Source organism: Ornithorhynchus anatinus, chromosome Y2 (assembly GCF_004115215.2).
Source record: "Ornithorhynchus anatinus isolate Pmale09 chromosome Y2, mOrnAna1.pri.v4, whole genome shotgun sequence".
Classification (NCBI taxonomy): Eukaryota; Metazoa; Chordata; class Mammalia; order Monotremata; family Ornithorhynchidae; genus Ornithorhynchus; species Ornithorhynchus anatinus.
The window spans coordinates 2,649,362-2,672,843 of NC_053176.1; the positions used below are offsets into that span (position 1 = coordinate 2,649,362).

The 23,482-nt window shown below is 40.5% G+C and overlaps 1 protein-coding gene across 4 annotated transcripts in view; it reads right to left on the reverse strand.

The window, feature by feature from the left end:
• Positions 1 to 622: 622 nt before the first annotated feature.
• The window catches only part of LOC114808661 (translocon-associated protein subunit alpha), a 36,512-nt gene continuing 13,652 nt past the window's right edge, over positions 623 to 23,482 (reverse strand). The window contains exons 2-9 of one of the 4 annotated variants that reach the window (XM_029056448.1): positions 20,511 to 20,620; positions 12,439 to 12,526; positions 11,838 to 12,100; positions 9,692 to 9,768; positions 9,216 to 9,294; positions 8,009 to 8,099; positions 7,498 to 7,512; positions 623 to 2,740 (exon numbers count right to left, since the gene is read on the reverse strand). In XM_029056448.1, the coding sequence (XP_028912281.1) occupies positions 2,673 to 2,740; positions 7,498 to 7,512; positions 8,009 to 8,099; positions 9,216 to 9,294; positions 9,692 to 9,768; positions 11,838 to 12,100; positions 12,439 to 12,526; positions 20,511 to 20,620 (791 nt within the window). In that variant the 3' untranslated portion in view covers positions 623 to 2,672. Of the gene's footprint in view, positions 2,741 to 7,497; positions 7,513 to 8,008; positions 8,103 to 9,215; positions 9,295 to 9,691; positions 9,769 to 11,837; positions 12,101 to 12,438; positions 12,527 to 20,510; positions 20,621 to 23,482 lie in introns of all 4 variants that reach the window. The other 3 variants (XM_029056447.1, XM_039910973.1, XM_029056449.1) reach the window with 3 other exon arrangements.

Below are 23,482 nucleotides of genomic sequence, written 5' to 3' on the forward strand. Positions count from 1 at the left end.
CCACTACAGCACTTAGTACAGTGCTTGTTACATAGTAAGTGTTTAACAAATACCGTAACTATTAATCCCCATATTATAGATGAGATAACTGAGGGACAAAGAAGTTACTTGCCCAAGATAAGAGGCAGAGCCAGGGTAAGAACCCATGATCTTCTGACTCCAGGCCCATGCTCTGTCCATTAAATCAAGCTGCTTCTTGCATCCACTCAGCCTTCAATGGGACTGGCTGAGGAGATCAAAAGGCAAGAGACAAAGGACAGAAGGCAAAGGAGTGGAGAAGAGAGAAAGGAGTAGACAGAAGAGGATAAAAATAATGGAGGCTGGAGAGAGTAAACAGCCTCCTGGACTGAAGAGTTCAAAATTAAGGAACTCACTGGGGCAGGATGCCGAAAAAGATTCACTAAACTCCCTAAAATTCCTTCAATTTCCACTCTAGCAAATATTTCCACTCTAGCAATTTGTTTTAATTTTATGTGTTAAAAAGTTTAAAAAAAATCACAGTGGCTTCAGAGAAATATGATTTCCTCAGGCATTTCAATTTACCTCTGGTCCTGCTCACCAATGCTGTCCCCTTCACCCTCCCTAAGGGTTACTAGATCAAAATTTGGAGGAAACTTTAAGGATAATTCATAGCCATTTTATAGAACCAATGACAATCAATGACAAGCCTATATATTCCAAGGAGGTAGGAAAGAGGCCATTAACCAAAATATAACATATTATGAAACAAAAGCAAACAGATTAAATCATCCAAAAAAACTGAACTTGAAATTCTCAAAGGCTCTGATTTCAAGTGAGCACTCCAGAAGACCTGCAACATTATTTAGGGTAAGATATTTTAAGATTAGGCCCTTTTAATATATTCACACCAAACATTGAATGAAATTCCACCTATTATTCACTAGTAGTGCTATCTTTCATTACGAATTGCTTATTAAAATCCAAGCTTTTTATATTTGCAGGTGACAAGCACAGTAGCTTTAAAATATACTATCTCCCATATTAAATTGAAAGCTAAAATACTATGCATTTCACAGAAGGAAAGTTCAACAGGAATACAAACATAGGTAGCCCTCCATCTTAATCAATCGATCAATCAAATAATTGTATTTATTATGCACTTACTATGTAAAGAGCACTGTACTGACTGCTTAGAAGACTCCAACACAAAAGAATTAGCAGACATACTTTTCTGCCCAACTTAGACCCTGCATTAATCCACTGAGTAGAAATGAGTCTGAAAATATTATCTATCATGGACTTAGATGTTTGGTTCTTTCAGAAGAGTTTCAGAAAAGGATAGAAGACCAAGAGGGAAAAGGGAAATAGTAAGCAAAGAGGGGTAGAAAGTTAAATTAAAATACATAAAGCCCCTGGATCGCTCTTCCTTCTAAATGTGTAAAATGGCTTCTTCCTTTAGCTTCAGTCTTTATTCAGTCAAGCCTTAATGACAAAAAACTAATGACCTTCAAACTAGGTCATGGAGTAATGTACCTGGCTGGCTAAGTTCAAAACATTAAAGTTTTAAAGAAATTATGGGTCATCTTTTCTTTATGAGTCCCTTAAATTTTCAGTAAATACTTTTTTACTAAAAAGATTATTCATGTAAGCCTAAAATACACTTAAAAAAACTATCCAAAACATATGGGAAAAAAACTTGCTCTTAAAAACCAATCAACCAAATGAAAAACAGTTCACTCTGATTCGTTCAGGATTTATGACATCAGTGTGGATGAAATTTTTGAAGTGTTTTGAAGAATTTACAAGTGCTTTTTCTTCGTACTGGAATTCTAGCCCCTGTTCAGAAAACAAGTTTGGGAAATTCATGTACTCAATTAAACGTAATGCAATTTCTACAATGACAGATTTGTGCTAATGGAAAATTTTCCCTAATGTATAAATACTGAGGAGGCCTAACATCATTCAACAGCTATCTCTCTAGTTAGAGGCAACATAACTATGACAGACAATCAAATAGTTTGGCACACACAAGTGTACTTTTTTCTCCATTTATAAGAAAATTATTTTTCATAAACCTATTTCAGCATAAATGTATTGCTGAAGAAATCCCACATTTACACAAACTCATTTAATCATTATAAGGAAGTTTTCTTACTGTGCACATTACAATGAAGAGCAAAATCCCAAATAAAACATTATACTGCCAGAAGTAGCTTCCTGTAGATGCCTTTACAATACTAACTACCTAACACTCAACAAAAAAACCTACACAATTTGTGCCACTTTTGCTAAATCAGTAACTATTCAGACAAACAGAATGGCTGACAGGTAGTCTGCTGCACAACTCTAAGTATGACATAAGAAGGAGAAACTTCTTTTAACAGAACAGTAAGTTTTCTGGAAAAAAAATTAGAAACTTCAGTATTCTGAAGGCACATACATGAGGCATACCAGTGATTCTGCTAAAACCAACTGCTTATTACATCCACACACACAGATCTCAAGGTTTAAAAAACCAAGATTTTTTTTTTAAGAAAAGGAAATAACAGTGCATTTACAGCAATATTTTCACCACAGATTCTGATTACTCAGCCAAAAATTTAAGTTGTAGTTTCTTCAGATGTGGATATGGCTTCTCTGCACTAATTCCCACCAGGCCCCAAAAAGTGAGGAGAGTTTAGTAAAGATTAAATTGCTGCACATATTTCGATTTATTCATCTGAGCCCACTGTTCTTTTCTGTACTCTTTTCCGGGGCAAGCGTCTCGGTGAAGCTTTATCTGCGAAAAGAGAAAAAGGAAGTTTTAATAACTGCCTAAAGTGTGAAATTTTAAAAAAGAAATGTGTACAACTTAGTTTATTGCTTCCACTGATGATAAAGATTACTATATGACGGTTTACAGAAATGCACTGAGAGAAGATAACTTACTAGAAATAAAAGGCAATTCTTAGTCTGTGGTTTGGAGGAATTTCACCCTTCAAGAGAATTCCCTCCCTCTCTCCCTCCCTTCTCTGGAAAGGAAAAATAGAAAAAAATGGGAAAGATGGGAAAATACTCTGGCTATTGAAGACACTAGGGAAACTTCTTAGATCCAGTTGATCAATCAGTCAATCAATGGTACTTATACTAATTGATCACTGTATATAGGGCACTGTACTAAGGTTTGGAAGAGCACTAGATTTCACGAGACAAGTGGCATAACCAGGATGAGAACCCAGGTCCTTCTGATATCCAGGCCCATACTTTATTCACTCATTCAATAGTATTTATTGAGCGCTTACTATGTGCAGAGCACTGTACTAAGCGCTTGGGATGAACAAGTCGGCAACAGATAGAGACAGTCCCTGCCATTTTGATGGGCTTACAGTCTAATCGGGGGAGATGGACAGACAAGAACAATGGCAATAAATAGAGTCAAGGGGAAGAACATCTCGTAAAAACAATAGCAACTAAATAGATTCAAGGCAATGTACAATTCATTAACAAAATAAATAGGGTAATGAAAATACATACAGTTGAGCGGACAAGTACAGTGCTGTGGGGATGGGAAGGGAGAGGTGGAGGAGCAGAGGGAAAAGGGGAAAAAGAGGGTTTAGCTGCAGAGAGGTAAGGGGGGGTAGCATAGGGAGTAGAGGGAGAAGAGGAGCTCAGTCTGGGAAGGCCTCTTGGAGGAGGTGAGTTTTAAGTAGTGTTTTGAAGAGGGAAAGAGAATCAGTTTGGCGGAGGTGAGGAGGGAGGGCGTTCCAGGACCGCGGGAGGACTTGACCCAGGGGTCGACGGCGGGATAGGCGAGACCGAGGGACGGTGAGGAGGTGGGCGGCAGAGGAGCGGAGCGTGCGGGGTGGGTGGTAGAAAGAGAGAAGGGAGGAGAGGTAGGAAGGGGCAAGGTGATGGAGAGCCTTGAAGCCTAGAGTGAGGAGTTTTTGTTTGGAGCGGAGGTTGATAGGCAACCACTGGAGTTGTTTAAGAAGGGGAGTGACATGTCCAGATCGTGTCTGCAGGAAGATGAGCCGGGCAGCGGAGTGAAGAATAGCCTGGAGCGGGGCGAGAGAGGAGGAAGGGAGGTCAGAGAGAAGGCTGACACAGTAGTCTAGCCGGGATATAACGAGAGCCTGTAACAGTAAGGTAGCCGTTTGGGTGGAGAGGAAAGGGCGGATCTTGGCAATATTGTAGAGGTGAAACCGGCAGGTCTTGGTAACAGATAGGATGTGTGGGGTGAACGAGAGAGACGAGTCAAGGATGACACCGAGATTGCGGGCCTGAGAGACAGGAAGGATGGTCGTGCCATCCACGGTGATAGAGAAGTCTGGGAGCGGACCGGGTTTGGGAGGGAAGATGAGGAGCTCAGTCTTGCTCATGTTGAGTTTTAGGTGGCGGGCCGACATCCAGGTGGAGACGTCCTGGAGGCAGGAGGAGATGCGAGCCTGAAGGGATGGGGAGAGGACAGGGGCGGAGATGTAGATCTGCGTGTCATCTGCGTAGAGATGGTAGTCAAAGCCGTGAGAGCGAATGAGTTCACCGAGGGAGTGAGTGTAAATGGAGAACAGAAGAGGGCCAAGAACTGACCCTTGAGGAACTCCAACAGTTAAAGGATGGGAGGGGGAGGAGGCTCCAGCGAAGGAGACCGAGAATGACCGGCCAGAGAGGTAAGAGGAGAACCAGGAGAGGACAGAGTCCGTGAAGCCAAGGTGAGATAAGGTATGGAGGAGGAGGGGATGGTCGACAGTGTCAAAGGCAGCAGAGAGGTCAAGGAGGATTAGAATGGAGTAGGAGCCATTGGATTTGGCAAGAAGGAGGTCATGGGTGACCTTAGAGAGAGCAGTCTCGGTAGAGTGGAGGGGACGGAAGCCAGATTGGAGGGGGTCTGGGAGAGAATGGGAGTTAAGGAATTCTAAGCATCGATTGTAGACGACTCGTTCTAGGATTTTGGAAAGGAAGGGTAGTAGGGAGATAGGGTGATAACTGGAGGGGGAAGTGGGGTCAAGAGTGGGTTTTTTTAGGATGGGGAAGACGTGGGCATGTTTGAAGGCAGAGGGGAAGGAGCCATTGGAGATTGAGTGGTTAAAAATAGAAGTTAAGGAAGGTTGGAGGGCAGGGGCGATGGTTTTAATAAGGTAAGAGGGAATGGGGTCCGAGGCGCAGGTGAAGGGGGTGGCACTTGCGAGGAGGGCGGAGATCTCTGAGGATACTGCAGGGAAGGATGGGAAAGTAGGGGAGAGGGTACTTTATGTACTATGGCACACTGCTTCTCTGACAGTGAATAGTGGTTAAGAATGTACATTCATTTAAGGGTTGTTCCCCAGAGCTACCAGTTCAATAAACACTTTTACACCATTTTTAATATGTAGAAAATAGAGACTATGTTCAGATAAGATAAAATGAAGATGGGAATTGTGCTCCAGGAATCAAAGCCTGAATCAAATATAGTAGGACATCACGAATTAGTGATATTTCAAAGCAATCTGGGAGGGAGAGAGGGCTGTTTATGCTCTCAACTCTAACTGTTACTAGCCACTGGGCCACATTTCCTTAAAAGTAAATTAAAAAAACCAACCTACCTAATTTATAACTTTGTCTCATAAATATCTTCTTTACAACCAACACATTTATGAAGTTTTTACAACTAATTCCCAGGGCACATTCAAATGACTATTTTTAAGACTAGCACATCCAGGACGAGCTTCTGAATCTCTACTCTTAGTCTGTACAGCTCTTATTTTATTACTCCATCTCCAAATTAACTGCACCGAAAGATGGATCTGCATAACTTTCCAATCCTTCTTAAAGCCACTTTCTCAGTGGCCTAAAGGTAACAATAGCATGATAAGAGATTTTAATAACAAGAAGTGTGATATATGTTAAGAGCTCTGGTTCCAAGCACTATACTAAAAACTGGGGTAAATTCAATCCTATTGTCCCTAAGAGGGACAGTCTAAGAGGGAAGGAGAACAAGTATGGAATTCCCATTTTACAGATGAAGAAACCAAGACTGTGAAGTGACTTGCCCAGCATCACACAACAGGTTAAGTAATAGAATCGGGATTAGAACCCAGGACTCAACACATAGGCCTATGCTTTTTCCACCAGACTGTGCAGCTTCTCAATATGAATGTATTGTTGTCTTTTAATGATAGTCTGTCTTTTAAGGACAGACTAGCAAGAAAGAGGTTTTCTTCTTCAAATTCTTCTAGGTCCTAGAATTTCCAATCTAGAAGTTACCAAATTTCTTAAGAGAAAACAAGTTCATTTGGTTGGCTGGTTTTGTTGGTTGGAGTCTGGGAGGTGATTAGTTTCCTAAATTTTAAAGTGTTTCTGCAGGAGTGACACCCTGCCCAATGTTGTGGCAGCACTAACTATTCTTATACTAATATGGAAGGGTCAGAAGATGGCAAGTGGACTAGAAGCAAAATTTACTAAAATTCTAAATGAATTCTATAAATGAATTCAAAATGAATTCAAAATTCTAAATGAATTCTATATAGAATTCGAAAATTCTATATTTGGGATGAAGAAGGGAGAGCACGGTTTCACGGAGTTGGTTCGGAAGGGGGAGACGGCATTAGATTCTCCCCCACAGCTTTTGCGTAAGGCTACAACTTGCCTGTTAAGCCCTCTGGATTCAGGAGGTGTGGCCAAGATGCTGGCTTTAATTCTTTCCTGTCCTGGGCCAGCAGGAGGAGGATGACAATATTACCATTGCCACTTTTCTCATCCTTTAGTATCTTTTCAACCAGCTCTGGCAATTGGTATGTGGCAGCAACAATGAAGAGGGCAGATTTTCTCCATATCCTTCCCTCTTCTCTTTACCTTTTTCCCACACCACTCAAACTTCCTCTCCATTCCCAACTCCATCCCATTGCATTCCTTCTCCTGCCATACCCCAACCCAGAGTTCAAAATGAAAAATGTTGGAAGCCATGCTGGCTAGGCATTCTTTGATGTTGGTGGAAGCTGACTTATTTTTGGAATAGTAAAACTTTTTGTATTTGACTGTTTTTCAAATTTCCCCCCAAACTTTCAGGACACCACATATTGAATTTAACTGAACAAATGGAGAAACTCCTTCAAGAATGGAAGATACCCATGTATACCCCAGTGACATCCAGGTTCTCATACATTCACACTGACCTCGGAAGTATTCACTCATTCATTCAATTTACTGAACACTTACTGTGTGCAGATCACTGCACTAAGTGCTTGGAACGTACAATTTGGCAAGGTAGCAATAGGAGTGCAGACATCAGTGATTAAAGACGGGAAGCTCTGGGCTAAATCATCAAATTTAAGGCTAGAGGAAAAAGATTCTACATTTGTAAGAACACCAAAATGGTACACCCCCGAACCCAAATTTTTCTGAAATTACCTAAGAGTTAGGTTAGAACTTTCTACCAAGTTCTATTCTCTTCAATAAATTACTGTTGGAAACTGCATGAAATCCTGAATTAGATATTTACAATTTGTTCAATTAATATATTTATATTCAGGAAGAGTTGCCATTATTACATGAAATACCAAAAACAAAATGTAATTTCCTCACCTCTTCTACTGTGCACTAAGGGAGCAGAAAAGAAAAACGAAGATAGCAAAAAGATTAGTAATAAAGAGGCTCAATCTTAAATTATAAACAGAATTTAGATTCATTTTCAGTAAATATATGAAAAAATGAATATTTACTATTCTTCAAAAATTAGAAAAGAAACCAGAGAGAAAAGTCTGTAATTTAGCTCCTCCAGTGCTTGCTATAAGATTCAGGAGAACACTGTAATGTGATGTGCCATTACCACCTAGTCAACAAGTCCATTTATTGTTTTGTAGGCTTATTGTTTTGTATTATTTATACAAATATATATATATATATATATATATAAATTGTATTATTTATTGTTTTGTAGGCTCTTGCACAAGATCAAAAAACTTCTGTTGGGAAAAACTGATTTTTTTTTCTTCATGAAGTATGTTATATAAATCAAAGAACACATTTTACAGACATTTTAGAACAAAATAATACAAAAATAACAAAAATAATTCCAAGATCTTTGATTACTTACTGATTTGATTTAAAGTTTCTTGAGGAATCCAGCTCATATCAACATCATTCTGATTTGCGGAACCCATTTCAACTTGCTGTACCGGTCTTTTCTTCTGAAGAAGAGAGGCAGTTCAAGCCATTTATACAAAATCAACAAAAATATAATTTCCTTAGTTCACAGATCTATAGATAGCACCTGACCAGCTGGTTTTATGTTGAATAAAAACTGCCATTCCAGTAGCTCCTCGTCATTAGAAAACTCAAATGGCAAGACAGGATCAAAAACAATGAAGTTCTAGACAGAGTCAGTCTCCAACCATCGAAGCTTTGCTCACCTGTGTGGGACATGGTAGCAGAATGAGTGACAATAAGATGCCCAAAGAGCTGCCTGATGGACAGCTGAAATTGGGAAACCAAAAGTAAGGGGAGCAGAGGAAAGCTTTTCAGGGACATGGTAAAACAGAGGGTAATAAAATGCTAACCCTCAGCTAAAAACTGGGAGTCAATTGCAGAGGAGAGTTCTGCATGGCCACTGAGATCAAGACAGGAGTGGTTTTCTGAGGAAGAACTTAGTAAGGAAAGAGACACAAGGAGGAAAGGAAGAAATAGGCATCATGTGTTACAATCTAAGTGCATTGCAACTTTTTGTATTCCCAATGTAATTGAGACTGTAAATGCTACAGTGGCTTTTTAAGCCATTTACGCATGTAGGTGAACTTAATAATTCCATTAAAAAAAATAATTCCCCCAACATTTCTCCACCTTATTCACTTTCCTCTTAGTGTCACCTAGGCACTTAGGCATGTAGCTCTTAAGCACTCCATTCTTAGACTATTTACATTCGTAAATCTTTCTACTATACTGCTCCCCTATCTGTAACATTTCCATATCTGTATCCCTTTCTAGACTGTAAGCTCCTTGTGGGAAGGACCATTTCTACTTCATTCTACAGTACTGTACTCTTTCAACCACTTAGTACAGTGCTCTGTCCACAATAAGAGTTCAATGAATACCATGAATTGATTGATTTCACAAATAATAAAAACTAACTCTGAAGGAACTAGCTAACCTAATTCACCTTAGTTTATAGCCCACGCAGTTTAAGGACCCCCCCCCAAATCCAAAATCTTAACTTCAAAAATAGATGAAAGAAGATTTACATATTGAATTAACTTGGATGATACAATTTTCACTAATGTTACTGTCAATAAATGAATAATAATTACCTTTCTGGATTCTAGAAGTTGATGCAGACTAACAATGATAAGTAACCCAAGTCCAACAAGGAACACATACATGAAGATCCTTATTGAAAAGGAAGAAAAATAAATATAACCATAAATAGATGATCCCTCTCTACTCAACTATAAGCTATATTCCAAAAGAGGAGGAAAAAAGAAAATATATTTAGAAGTATTTTACTTTAGACAAACATACTGTACACAACACATTATCTCTAACCTCTTTAGGGATGCCTAGTACCCAGGAAAATACATTAACCAAAATAAAATGAATATGAAATACTTTCATATGTGCCATATTTAAAACATGGCAGCATTTAAGTTTTAAAATACATAACTCCAAAAAGAATTATTTTTTTCAACTTCTCTTTTCTCTTAGCCAACTATGAGGAGGACAGAGTCTGACTGTCATATTCCAAAAGGCTATCAAGATTATCTTATAAATATGAAACTTGTCTTACATTTCTCCATCCAGACTATCCTCCTTCTCAGTGATAGTGACGGTTTGATTGAAAACAGCATCTTGGAAAACATTCCCCTGTATAAATAATAAAAAAGTTTAATTTTTTCTAGAATCTTTATTATTTGAGTGTATTTCAGACCTGCAGCACAACAGGTGATATCACCGCACCTATACTTCAAGAACAAAAGTATACATGGCCAGGGATCAAGAAAACCACTTTCCTCAGCTCCCATTCCCTTCCACCTAACTCCCTTTACTCTTGCCCCCTCCCCATAGCACTTATGTATATATCTATAATTTTATTTATTTATATTGACATCTGTTTACTTGTAATGATGTCTGTTCCTCTCCCCTCCAAACTGTGATCCTGCAATGTGGGCAGGGACTGTCTCTCTTTACTGCTGTATTGTAAAAGTACATAAGTAAAAGAGTTTAGTTCAGTGCTCTGAACACAGTAAGCACTCAATAAATGACTGAATGAATGAAAGTCAATGCCATCCCTGATATCACCTCTTCCACTCCGAAGCAGGTCACTGACTATGTGACCTCCAGCCTCACAGCTAGACAAAGTGGGAAGAGGCCCCAAACTTCAAGAGCAGGGAATTAACAACTTCTTAGTAGCACTTCACTGTTTAAGGGGTATGGATTCAGGTGAGTGGGGAAGCAGAAGGGAAGGAAGACAGATGGAGATGTGAGAAATTAATCAAGAAAGGCCTCCTGGAGGAAATGTGGTTTTAGTAGGGCTCTAAAAATAAGGAGAGTGCCTGCTTTACAAATGTGGAGGAGAGAGTTACAGGCAGGAAAGAGGGCCTGTGCAAGAAGCAAAGAGTAAGAGAGATGAGAATGAGTTACAGTGAGTGAGTTAGCATTAGAGGAGTGAAAGGTGAGCTGGCCTGAAGTGGGAGAGGAGTAAGGGGCGAGGGGACGACAGCTGAATGAGTGGCTTAATGGTAAGCTGATGGTAAGAAGTTTCTGCTTGACTTAGAGTTGGATAGGTAACTACCAACCATTTGAGGTTTTTGAGAAGTGGGGGACATGTGCTGAATGATGCTTCCATAAGATGACATGGATAGCAAAGTAAGGCAACTAGACTGAATAGGATATTCCTACTATTCTTTAGGCATCTGGGGAAATTACAGCCCAATTACATAAAGAAACAAACACTCACTTATATGATGCACTTACATAAACCAGTTACAAGTTTCCTATTCTCATGTTTGGTTACTACATCTAAAGAGTAGTGGAAAGCTAAGATATTTGTAGCAAAAATAAGGTTTGGGTTGGCCTAATTTGCAGGCTTTTCCTTTTACCAGACACAAAAACAAGGTTAAGAGGATGTCAGAAGCGATAAGATTATGATATTGGAGGTGTTTACTTTGGTCAAATAAACATCCAGTCTCTCATAATAACCACAGAGACATTTTCTATCTTACTGAAAGTAAGTCCACATGGCATATATTATTTCTGTCAATTGTCAACACCTAAACTTGGGATGCAGAGCCCACTATTATTCCAAATCTATTCCAAAGACTGTTATCCAAAGAGTAAATCTCTAGGGTTTTTTCTTACTGAAATTCATCTGAAAAAAACATTTTAAATGAAGTTCAACAAAGAACCCCACCTTCCATTAGATGAATAAAAATAAATGTGCACTTATACAGGGGAGGCCTCAGTAACTACTGCTAGTATGCCAGAAAATTGTTGTCCAAGCACCTTCCCTGAAAACATACATCTCTGGTAAAGCTGCCATGAATTGACAACCTGGATGGAGTTCTTGATTCTGCTTCTGCAGTCACAGACCCTCCACTGTCCACTACTGTCTGTTTGAATGGCCCAAGATTCAAAAGACTTGCCCCAGGGAAATTGGGTCCCAGAAATTAACAAAAAACGGAGTTTGGGAAGAGGAGGAAGCTACTGCTATCGTTACAGAGAATGACACTTACACTAAGTACTTCCATGAAAAATCCAGAAAGCGCTATTGAAAAGTGAAATGGCCATAAAGCAAACAATGAGATTGACTTACTAAAACTGAAGACCTTGGTCTTCCTAAATAGTATGACCAATCCTTGAATTACAGGATGGACCACTAAGTTACTTGGTATGATTTTAACATGAAGTTAGGAAAAGCTAAGCAGTAAGCTTACATTTACATCCTTGTAGTTCAGATTGATAACTAAACCAAATGGGCGCCCACCCATTGGTTCTGCAGGGATGAAAGAGTATTCAAATGTAGCCTGCTTCTGGGGTGGCACCACAGTGTTGAGAGGAAGAGCCGTAAAATTCTGGATAAAAAATTGGTAATCTTGAGGATAACGAAAAGAGGCATCCAGGGATTCAATCACAAAATCTTCCAAACCCTTGTTTGTGAAACCCACTAGAAACTTCACAATGTTGTTTGCAGGAAAATCTAGGAAACAAAATATGGAAAAACATGAAAATTTCCAAGCAACCCACAAAGAAATCCCAAATTTCTACTTTAACCATCTATAACCGTACAAAAATCCCATCAATATTTCATGCCAAAAAAACCATACAAAATGAGCTGTCTCCAACACCCTACTGGATTCACTGTCAGAACCTCTTTTGAGAATATAAAGGATGTGAATCAAAATCACTAATGTTTTTCCATCCTAGGCTAACACCATGGATTCCTTTATTTCTAATGAGGATAGTAAGCAGGAGAAAATGAGTTAATGTGAGAGCACAATGATTTTGTTATTTAGAATGATAATACTTCCATTTTACCTTCTCCTTTTACAAACAAGATAGTTGTATCAGCATTAGATGAGGCTTTGGCCTCACCAAACAGATCTTCTTCCTCTTTATCTTCTGCCTAAAAGCAACAAAAAGATTTACTAGGATAAAAACAAAACAAGAAACCCCTATAGACCCAAACTTGTTTTTCCAAATAGGAAAAAGTGTTGTTCTTCTAAACCAATGTAAATTCTGAGTGTATGTGTTTTACTTTGAAGCAACGTAACCTAGTGGAAAGAGCACAAACCTGGAGATCAAATGACTTGGCCCCTAATCCTAACCTCATTATCTGACTGCTGGGTAACTGCAGGCAAGTCATCTATCTGTGAAATGGAGATGAAACACTTGTTTTACCTACTACTTAACCTGTTTCCGGTGGTCAGTGGTTGGGTCCAACCAGATTATCTTCTAACACCCCAGCACTCAGAACAGTGCTTGACACAAATAACACCCTTACTGAGTAACACTATTATTATTATTAAACAAAAATACTCAGTTCTTCCACACTTTCCCTGTGCTCTTTGATGAGAATACTGCATAGACTGTTGTTGGATTCCTGGCTCTGCTACTTGTCCACTGTGTGACTTTGGGCAAGTCACTTCACTTCTCTGTGCCTCAGTTACCTCATCTGTAAAATGGGGATTAACTGTGAGCCTCATGTGGGACAACATGACCCTGTATCTACCCCCAGCGCTTAGAACAGTGCTCTGCACATAGTAAGCGCTTAACAAATACCAACATTACTATTATTACCAATTATCCAATGCAACATAGGAGGGAAATGGTCACATTTAAGGATATGGTGCTATATGGCAGCATGGGGCACGGTGCATGATGCAAAGAGCACAGACCTAGGAGTCAGGAGGTCATGGGTTCTAATCCCAGCTCCACCTCTAGTTTGCTATGTGATCTTGAACAACGCACTTTCCTTCTCGATGCCTCAACTGCCTCATCTTTATAATGGAGATCGAAATTGGGAGTCCCACGTGGGACAGGACTGAGTCGAACCTGATTTGCTTATATCCACCCCAAAGCTTAGTACAGAGCATAGCACATAATAAGCACTCAACAAATACCATTATTATTATTATTAATGCAGGTTTTGGAAGAACACAAACCCCACATTATAGAACTGGGTATATTTATATTAAATCTTCACGTTTGGTTGATCATGTCATGCCACTGTTTCAACTATCATCTCTACGCAGATGACACCCAAATCTACATCTCCTCCCCCATTCTCTCCCCGTCCCTCCAAGCTCATATCTCCTCCTCTCCTCAGGACATCTTCACCTGGTTGTCCGCCTACCACCTAAAACTCAACATGTCCAAATTTGAGCTCTTCATTTTCCCTCCCAAACCCTGTCCTCTCCCTAACTTCCCTGTCACTGTGGATGGCACTACCTTCCTTCCCATCTCATAGGACCCGCAATCTTGGTACCATCCTTGACTCTGCTCTCTCATTCATCCCATACATCCAATCTGTCACCAAAACCTGCTGGTCTCACCTTCACAACATTGCCAAGATCCGCCCTTTCCTCTCCATCCAAACTGCTACCTTGCTGGTACAAACTCTCATAATATCCCAATTTCATTATTGTATCAACCTCCTCTCTGATCTCCCATCCTCCTGTCTCTCCCTGTTCCAGAGTGTTCTTCATTCTCCTGCCCAGATTATCTTTCTACAGAAATGCTCTAGGCATGCCACTCCCCTCCTCAAAAAACTTCAGTGGCTGCCTATCAACCTTCGCATGAAACAAAAACTCCTCTCTATTGGCTTCAAAGCTCACCATCACCGGGCCCCTCCTACCTCACCTCCCGTCTCTCTTCTACAGCCCAACCCTTACACTGCGTTTCTCTGCCACTAACCTCCTCACGGTGCCTCGTTGTCGCCTGTCCCGACATCAATTCCTGGCCCACGTCATACCATTGACCTGGAATGCCCTCCCTCCTCACATCCACCAAACTAACTCTCTTCCCTTCTTCAAAGCCCTACTGAAAGCTCACCTCCTCCAGGAGGCCTTCCCAGACTTAGCCCTCCCTTTCCCTTTGCTCCTTTTCCCTTCCCCGTTCTCCCTCCTCCCTCCCTCTGCTCTTCTTCCTTCCCCCCACAGCATTTGTGCATATTTGTATATATTATTTGTCTATTTATTTTACTAATGATGCGTATATATCTATGATTCTATTTATCTTGATGGTATTGATGCCTGACTACTTGTTTCGATTTGTTGTCTGTCTCCCCGTTTTAGACTGTGAGTTTGCTGCTGGGCAGGGATTGTTTCTATCTGTTGCTGAATTGTACATTCCAAGGGCTTAGTACAGTGCTCAATAAATACTATTGAATGAATGAATGAATGAACTGCTCCCAATTATGCTTTTAGCTATTTATTATAATGCATGTTCAAGAAATACTAGAAAAACCTATAAAACCCAAAAAAATTAGGCTTGCAAGTGGCTATATTTGAATGTTTTTGCTAGAAAATTGGCTATTACTGCAATTTTGTTTATGTTAAGGTAACTAAACTACACTTGGACAATGCCAGTAAGGCTATATTCCCTTCCTATACTGCTCAACAGTTCCCATGGCCAACAAACAGCATTTTAACTATTAAAAAAATTTAAAATTAAATTAAAATTTTTGATAGATAGTACCTTTTAAAAGTGCTTTTTCCTTAATAGATTCGGGGTATCCATGTAAGAATTATTTGCCTATTTTAATGCATAGGAAACTTGAGTTTTTCATAAAAAGTCACAAAGTAAGTGAGGAAATGAGCAGGAACTACTGTAAACACCTCTCATAGTACCAGCCTTGTTAGAATGGAAAGAGACCAAACTGAAAAACCCACCTGAACCAAGAAAGGACAGGAAGGAAGGAAGAAAAACAGAGAAAACCATGGTTCCATGGTTGACTCGGATAGAGCCCTGAACCCTGTGTGACTGTGGGCAAGTCACTTCACTTCTCAGTGCCTCAGTTACCTCATCTGTAAAATGGGGATGAAGACTGTGAGCCCCACGTGGGACTTGATTCCCCTGTGTCTACCCCAGCGCTTAGAACAGTGCTCGGCACATAGTAAGCACTTAACAAATACCAATATTATTATTATTAACTATTTGATCTGAGATTCCCGAGCTCTGGACAAGGTTGGATCAGCATAAAAACATCATCTGATTCAAAACATTACAACAGACCTGCTTCATATTGGTCCAGGATCTCGGTGCAATGAATAGGTTGCCACAAGGAATAAAGCCTGGTACACTTTTGGGATGGCACTGAAATCCTGATATGAGACCCTTGCCAGGTTCTAGTCCCTAAAGCAAATGCCATCCTGGGTAAAATATCTTCAATTTACTCCTTCCCAAACAACCCAAAACTTTGTAATCATTGTTTTATTAACTTACCATTACTGCTAATTTTAGAACCCTGATGGTTGGAATGGCCATCCACTCTGGGAGCAGAGGCATCACATGACCAAGATATCACATGCTCCAGGGTTTATAAGAAGCCATCTAATGCCTGGAGCAGACTCCTCAATCCCTATTCTAGTATTTCAGAGCCTTCTCCTCCTCACCCTTTCTCTCCACACAGCACAGTGGTCATGAGAATTTACCTTCTCAAACAGTATTTGGAACCCAAGATCAATGCCTGGAAGGCTGATAAATCCGAGTCTCCTCCAATGTACACATCAATAATTTATTTACATTAAGGTCTGTTTCCCCCTCTAGATGGTAGCTCCCAGTGGTCAGGGAATGTGTATACCAATTCTACTGTACTGTACTCTTTCAAGAGCTCAGTGCAGTGCTCTGTACAAGGTAGGGGCTCAATAAATATTACTGATTTCTCATTAAAAAAACTTTATTTGTTAACAAGTTTCTTAAGAAGTTACTATGTGCCAGGCACTGTATCAAGAGCTAGGGTAGATATGGGCTTATAAATTTGGCAGAGCCTATGTCCCAAATGGGGCTAACAGACTTAATCCCCATTTCACAGTTTACATGAGGCACAGAGAATTTAGTGACACCCCAAGGTCATAGAGAAGGCAAATGACTGATTGATAATATCAACCTAATCACTGCCTTGGTTTCTTGTCTCCTGCTTGCTCACAACATTGCTCCTGCCTGGACCTTTCAGCGGGCCACATTGCTTCTCTAATTCATTGACATTTATGGTCTTAATTTTGACTGAATTTTTAATTGCTCTCATTGTTTGTATTATGTTAGAGGTGAACATAATAAAAAGAGGTGTTGGGGTCTAACCCACTGAAGAGAATAGGAAGGGACTATCTTCAATGCTTTTCTACCAAATATATAACTGGGCATAGAACCTTATAATACCATTACAATAGTGAAAACAATAAACCCCCATTTTGTATCTGCCAGCTTTATGATGGTCTATACTGTTTTACTATCTGAGTGGATAATTGAGTAGGATTCCCATGAAAGGAGTTCTTGTAACTTTTATGATGAGTGGTAGCTGAATTCCACTTCTGTCTGTCCTCTACTGATGGTGACGAGCAGTGAACTCTGTTACTGAGCAGGACAGAAGAGGGAAGAAGGCTCCAATAATTGCCAGGCTGGAGAGGAACACAATCTCTGCTTCTTTACAACAACCAGAGTTGTGGAAGGTAAGGCTTTAAACTGAGGATTGGAGAAGAAAGAGAGACAGGCCATGAGATAAATTTAATTTGATATGGAGAGTTTTTTATTTTAAACTGTTTGTTCTTTTTCCAAGAAAAAGAAGAACTGCAAAACCCATACAAACTCTTCAAAAATCTTAAAAGTGAAGGATACTTGGTACTGATGTTTTCTAAATAGGGACCTTACTGTAACATAAGTCTTTTGATTTCCTATCTAGTGCTCTCATCATTTTCCCTAAGAAATGACCAACTGTTTTTCAAATCAATGAATCAAAGTATTTACTGAGCAGTGTGAGCAATGCACTGAATTGTTTGGGCATGTACAAAAGAGTAAATGGACACAATCTCTGCACTCATGCACCTTAGAATCTAGTGAGTGAGGCAGACCTTAGTATGGTATAATGGACAGGGCATGACCCTAGGGGTCAGAAGGACTCGCATTCTAATTTCGGCTCTGGCACTTTTCTGCTGTGTGACCTAGGCAAGTCACTTCATTTCTCCGTGCCTCTGTTACTTTATCTGTAAAATGGGGATTAAGACTGTGAGCCCCATGCGGGACAGGGACTGTGTCCAACCTGATTTGCTTGTATCTTTGCCAGCAGATAATATGCATTTAATGAACACCACAATTATCACCATTATTGTTATTATTGGGACAATTCAAGAGAGTTGGTCCATGAATTTCCTGACCACAATGAGTCTACACTCTAAAGGTCCTGCCTGTCTACCATCCACAGCCTTCCCTGACTAAACCTCTCATTTCTCTACCCTACTTCTACATCATCCATGCAATTGATTCTAAATCCCTGGAGCACTCTGATTTTCATAGTGCTGAGATATTCACAGAAGCAACATGGCCAAATGGATAGATCACAGGCTTGGGAGTTAGAGGTTGTGAGTTCTAATCATGGCTTTGCGACTTATTAGCTTTGGGACTTTGGGCAAGTCACTTAACTTCTCTATGCCTCAGTTACCTCATCTATAAAATGGGGATTAGCAATGTAAGCCCCACAGGGGACAACCTGATTACCTTGTAACTACCCCAGTGCTTAGAACAGTGCTTGACATATAGTAAGTGCTTAATGAATGCCATCATTACCTGACCCCACATCCTCCCATATCTGACATTACTTTAATGTCTCTCCCCACTTCAGGCATACTTCACTCTGCAAAAATAGATGTGATGAAGGTATTGTGACTAGGTTGGCATTAGAGGACCAAACTTTGTGGGGCTGGGTTGTTGTAGGAAATCAGCAAGGTAAGATTGGAGGGTATGAGGTAATGGAGTATTTTAAGGAGTTTATGTTTAATGCAGAGGTGGTGGGGCACACACACTGGAGGTTCTTCAGGAGTAGGGTAACCAGGACTGAACAACTTTGCAGAAAAATTATCTGAGCAGTAAAGAGAAGTATGGCTCAAGTGGGGAGAGATAGGAGGCAGGGAGGCTGATGATTTGCAGCAGGATAGACTAAGTGCTTGGATTAACATGTTAGCAGTTTGGATGGAGAGAAAAGGACAGATTTTAGTGACATGACTTTGATAAAACAGAGTGTTGTGTCAGACTGAATATATGCACTGAGTGACAAATCACTCAAGGACAAGCCAAAGGTTAAGGGTTTGTGAGATAGGGAGAATAGTGATACTGACTACAAGTGATGGGAACATAAAGGAGAGGATAGAGTTTGAGTGGGAAGATAAGTAGTACTGTTTCAGACATATTAAGTTTGAGGCATTAGTGAGATATCAAATAGAGATGTCCTGAAGGTGGGTGTTAATATGAGACAGTAGAGAAGAAAGATCAGGGCTGGAGATGTAGATTTGGAAATCACCTGCTTAGATATCATAGTTGAAGTCATGTGAGGAATTGAGTTCTCCAAGGAAGTGGGAATAGTTAGACAACAGGAGGAACCCGAAGACTGAGCCCTGAGACACTCCCACATTTAAAGGATGGGATGCAAAGGAGAAACCCATAAAAGACACCGATAATGAGCAGCTAGAGAGATGGGAGGAAAACCAAAAGAGGACAATGTCAGTGAAGCCAAGCTTAGAAAATGTTTCCAAGAGAAGGGGGAGGTCCACAATGTTAAAGGCAGCTATGAGGTCAAAGGAGGATTGGGATGGAATAGAGGTCAGTGGATTTGGCATGGAGGTCACTGGTAGCAGGGGGAAGTTCTAGTGGAGTCAAGGGCATGGAAGCCAGACTGGAGGGCATCAGGAGATTACTGGAAGAAAGAGAAAAGAGGAGATGTAGACAACTCACTCAAGGAGTTTTAGGGTAACTATAAGATTCATTCAGTAGTATTCACTGAATATTTTTTGTGTGCAGAGCACTATACTAAATGCTTAGAAGAGTAACAATATAACAATAAACTGACACATTCCCTGCCCACAATAAGCTTTCAGTATAGAGAAGAGGAGATAAGTGAAAGGAGTTGTGGGGTTATGGGAGGATTTTTTTTAGGATAGGGAAGCAAGAGCATGATTGAAAGCAGTGGGGAAGATGCCACTGGAGAGCTGACAGTTGAAGAACTGTAGTAAGAGAAGGAAGGGAATGGGCAAGAGTTTGATGAGGTGTGAAGGACTGGGGTTGGAGACATAGGTGGAAGGGGTGGATTTTGAAAGGAGGGAGGAAATCTCATCTTGAGATCCTGCTGGGAAAATGTATCAGAGGAGAGAAGTGTGTGGGTTTGTAGTGTGAAAGGGGATAGCACAAGTGTGGGAAGAGAACTGATTACATGCCTCAAAGCTGATGGTGAGGAGTTTCTGCTTGATGTGGAGACGAATAAGTAACCACTAGAGATTTTGAAGAGTGGGGAGTCATGCAAAGGACAATGTTTCAGAAGAAGAATATGGGACCAGAGTGAAACATGGACTGGAGAGTCAAAAAGCTGGAGGCAGGGAGGTCAGCAAGGAGACTGAAGTGATAATTGTGGTAGTGATTTGGATGGCAAGGAAGAGTGTAGGAAGAACAAAGGGAATTGATGATTGACTATACGTTTGAAGGAGAGAGAAGAGTCAAGAAGAGAGTGCTCTGCACACTCAACGTACTCAGTAAATATCACTGATTCCCTGACTGAGACTGCTGACTTGAGAGACAAGGAAGACAGCAGTGGGGTAAACATTAATAAGACAGTCAGAAGGAGGAGAGGGCTTGGGAAGGAAGATGAGTTCAGTTTCAAACAGAGTAAACTCAAGAAACTAATATAATTAAATTAAAACCAGTCAGTTGACTTAAATTCTGATTAATCTGAAACAGCTATATTTTAATTCACAAACTTTTTCAAATTCTTTGTTCTGGATAAAACTGGAAAACAAATAGCAACACACTTAAATCATGGGACTAACAAATTTTAATCAAACGCTTCTTCAGAAAGAAAAACCCAGATTTTATGTAATTCAAAATCTGTGATAACTAATGATAACATTCACCAAATCTGTAGGTTCATCTTCAATCTCTGCTTCATCATCCTCATCTTCAACCACTGTATCCTCTACTGTTTCCTCATCTTCTGTAGAATCTTGGGCCAATACTAGTGTCCCTATGACAACACAAAATAGAAATGTTAAATGTTTCCATATAATTTTTAAAAAATTATACTATCGTAAGCATTTTCCAACATTTTAAAAACTGGATATGACACCTGGATTTTCAGGTGTACATTCAAGTAGTAAGGAAACTTATAATGCAAAAAACAAGCAAACATAAATGATTTACAAATAATGGGGACAGGAGTGTGGCCTAGCTGAAAGCTTAAGACTGGGAACCAAGAGGCCTAAATTCTAGTCCCAGCTTGATCACAGGCTTGATCACTTTAGTGTGACCACGGCCAGGTGATTTAATCACTCGGTACTTTACTTTCCTCATCTGTACAAAGGGGAAAAATATAGGTTTTGAAAAATTTAGGAGTGGGCCAGAGACTGCGACCAATCTGGTAAGTTCTTATATCTGTAAGCTCCACGCGTGCAGGGGACAGGTCTACCAACTCTGTTATATTGTACTTTCCCAAACATGTAGTAAGTGCTCACTAAGCACATAACAGGAACTCCTTACCATAGTCTTCAAAGCATTTCATCACCTTTCCCCCTTCTACTTTACCTCCCTGATTTCCTATTACAACCCAGTTCACACACTTCACTCCCCTATCTAGTTTTTCTAGCTGCGGACCTCTCACCCATATCCTGCCTCTGGCCTGCAACTCACCATATTCTCATATCCAGCAGATGCTCCCTCTCCCCACCTTCAAAACCTTAGTAAAAGCACAATTCCTACAACAGGTTGCACCCGACTAAGCCCTCAATTCCTCTTTTCCCACTCCTTCTGCATTGCTTTTGCACTTGAAATTGCACCCTTTATTCATCCCTCCCCAATCCCATAGCATTTAAGAACATGTCTGTTTCACCTCTAGCCTGTAAACGCCTTGTGGACAGGGAAAATTTCTATCAACTTTGTTAGACTGTACCATCCCAAGTGCTTATTAAAGTGCTCTGCACCTAATAAGTGCTCATTAATGCAAATGATTAATAGAATAAAAACATTACTTAGCAAATATTAAGTGCTTAATACATGCCTTACTTAAGGAGAAAGGATACCAACTAGAATACACCTAGTCCATACAGAAAGGAATTAGAGCCCCAGGTTCCAGAAAAATTGTCTTATTGCCGTCTACCACTGCCAGAGTCCAATCACAGTAAAAAGGGCAGAAGCTCAAGCTACCACATACTTCCCCAACTGTTGGATTAATGTTGGCCTTGCTGAAATGATATTCAATTGGTAAACTTTTCACATAGTAGTTACATACTCCAGATCTTTTTTTTTCCTGTTGTCCTGATTTTTAAAGTGATCAAAAGACTTTACTGCATACTTACTGTAAACAGAGCACTGAATTAATTAAATTGGGCAATTCAACTTGCTTGTATCCAACCCAGTGTTTAGTAAAATGTCTGGCATGTAGTAAGTACTTAACAAATACCATTATTATTATTATTGTTATTATTCAAAGAGTGATTACTTTTGTGGGGGAGAGACACAGGTAAAAAGGAGGATGAAGAAAATGGATCAGTGGATATGTGCATAAATAAGCACAGTATTCATTCATTCAACTGTATTTATTAAGCACTTACTGTGTGCAGGGCACCTTACAAAAGTGCTACAGATGTTAGTGACTGTGTGCCATGCAGAAATTGCTCTTGTAGATAGGGGATTTCAGGAGACCTTTTTATTTTTAAAAAGGTGCTTCCTATGTGCTGCACACATTGGTCTATGCCCTGGGGTACATACACGATAATCAGGTTAGATACTGTCAGTTCCTTCCTAGGTAAGGCTCAGTCTGAGTTGGAAGGACAGGGTTTAATTTGCATTTTACAGATGACGGAACTAAGGCACAGAAGTGAAGTGACTTATCCAAGATCACACATCAGACAACTGGCATTGGCAGAGATCCCAGAACCTCTGATTCCCAGGTCTGTGTGCTTTCCAACAAGCCCCATTACTTTGAAGATACTCATTCATTCATTCAATCAATAGTATTTATTGAGCGCTTATGTGCAGAGCACTATACTAAGCGCTTGGAATGTACAAATCGGCAACAGATAGAGACAGTCCCTGCCAACTGATGGGCTTACAGTCCAATCGGGGTAGACAGACAGACAAAAACAACAGTAATAACTAGAATCAAGGGGATGTACATCTCATTAACAAAATAAATAGGGTAATAAAAATATATACAAATGAGCAGATGAGCACAGTGTGGAGGGGAAGAGGGGGAGAAGGAGAGGGAAATGTGGGGAATAGGGGGCTTAGGTGAGGGGAGGTGAAGGGGGGGGCAGAGAGGCAGCAGAGGGAGCAGAGGGAAAAGGGAAAGCTCAGTCTGGGAAAGCCTCTTGGAGGAGGTGAGCTCTCAGTAGGGCTTTGAAGAGGGAAAGAGAATTAGTTTGGCGGAGGTAAGGAGGGAGGGCATTCTAGGACAGCAAGAGGATGTGACCCAGGGATCGAGGGCGGGATAGGCGAGAACAGGGGACGGTGAGGATGTGGGCGGCAGAGGAGCAGAGCCTATGGGGTGGGCAGTAGAAAGAGAGAAGGGAGGAGAGGTAGGAGGGGGCAAGGTGATAGAGAGCCTTGTAGCCTACAGTGAGAAGTTTTTGTTTCATGCAGAGGTTGATAGGCATGTTTTTAAGAAGGGGAGTGACAAGCCCAAAGCGTTTCTGCAGGAAGATGAGCCAGGCACCGGAATGAAGAATAGATTGGAGCGGGGAGAGACAGGAGGAAGGGAGATCTGAGAGAAGGCTGACACAATAATCCAGCCAGGATATTATGAGAGGCTATACAAGTAACATCGCCGTTTGGATGGAGAGGAAAGGGTGGATCTTGGCAATGTTATAAAGGTGAGACCGGCAGGTCTTGG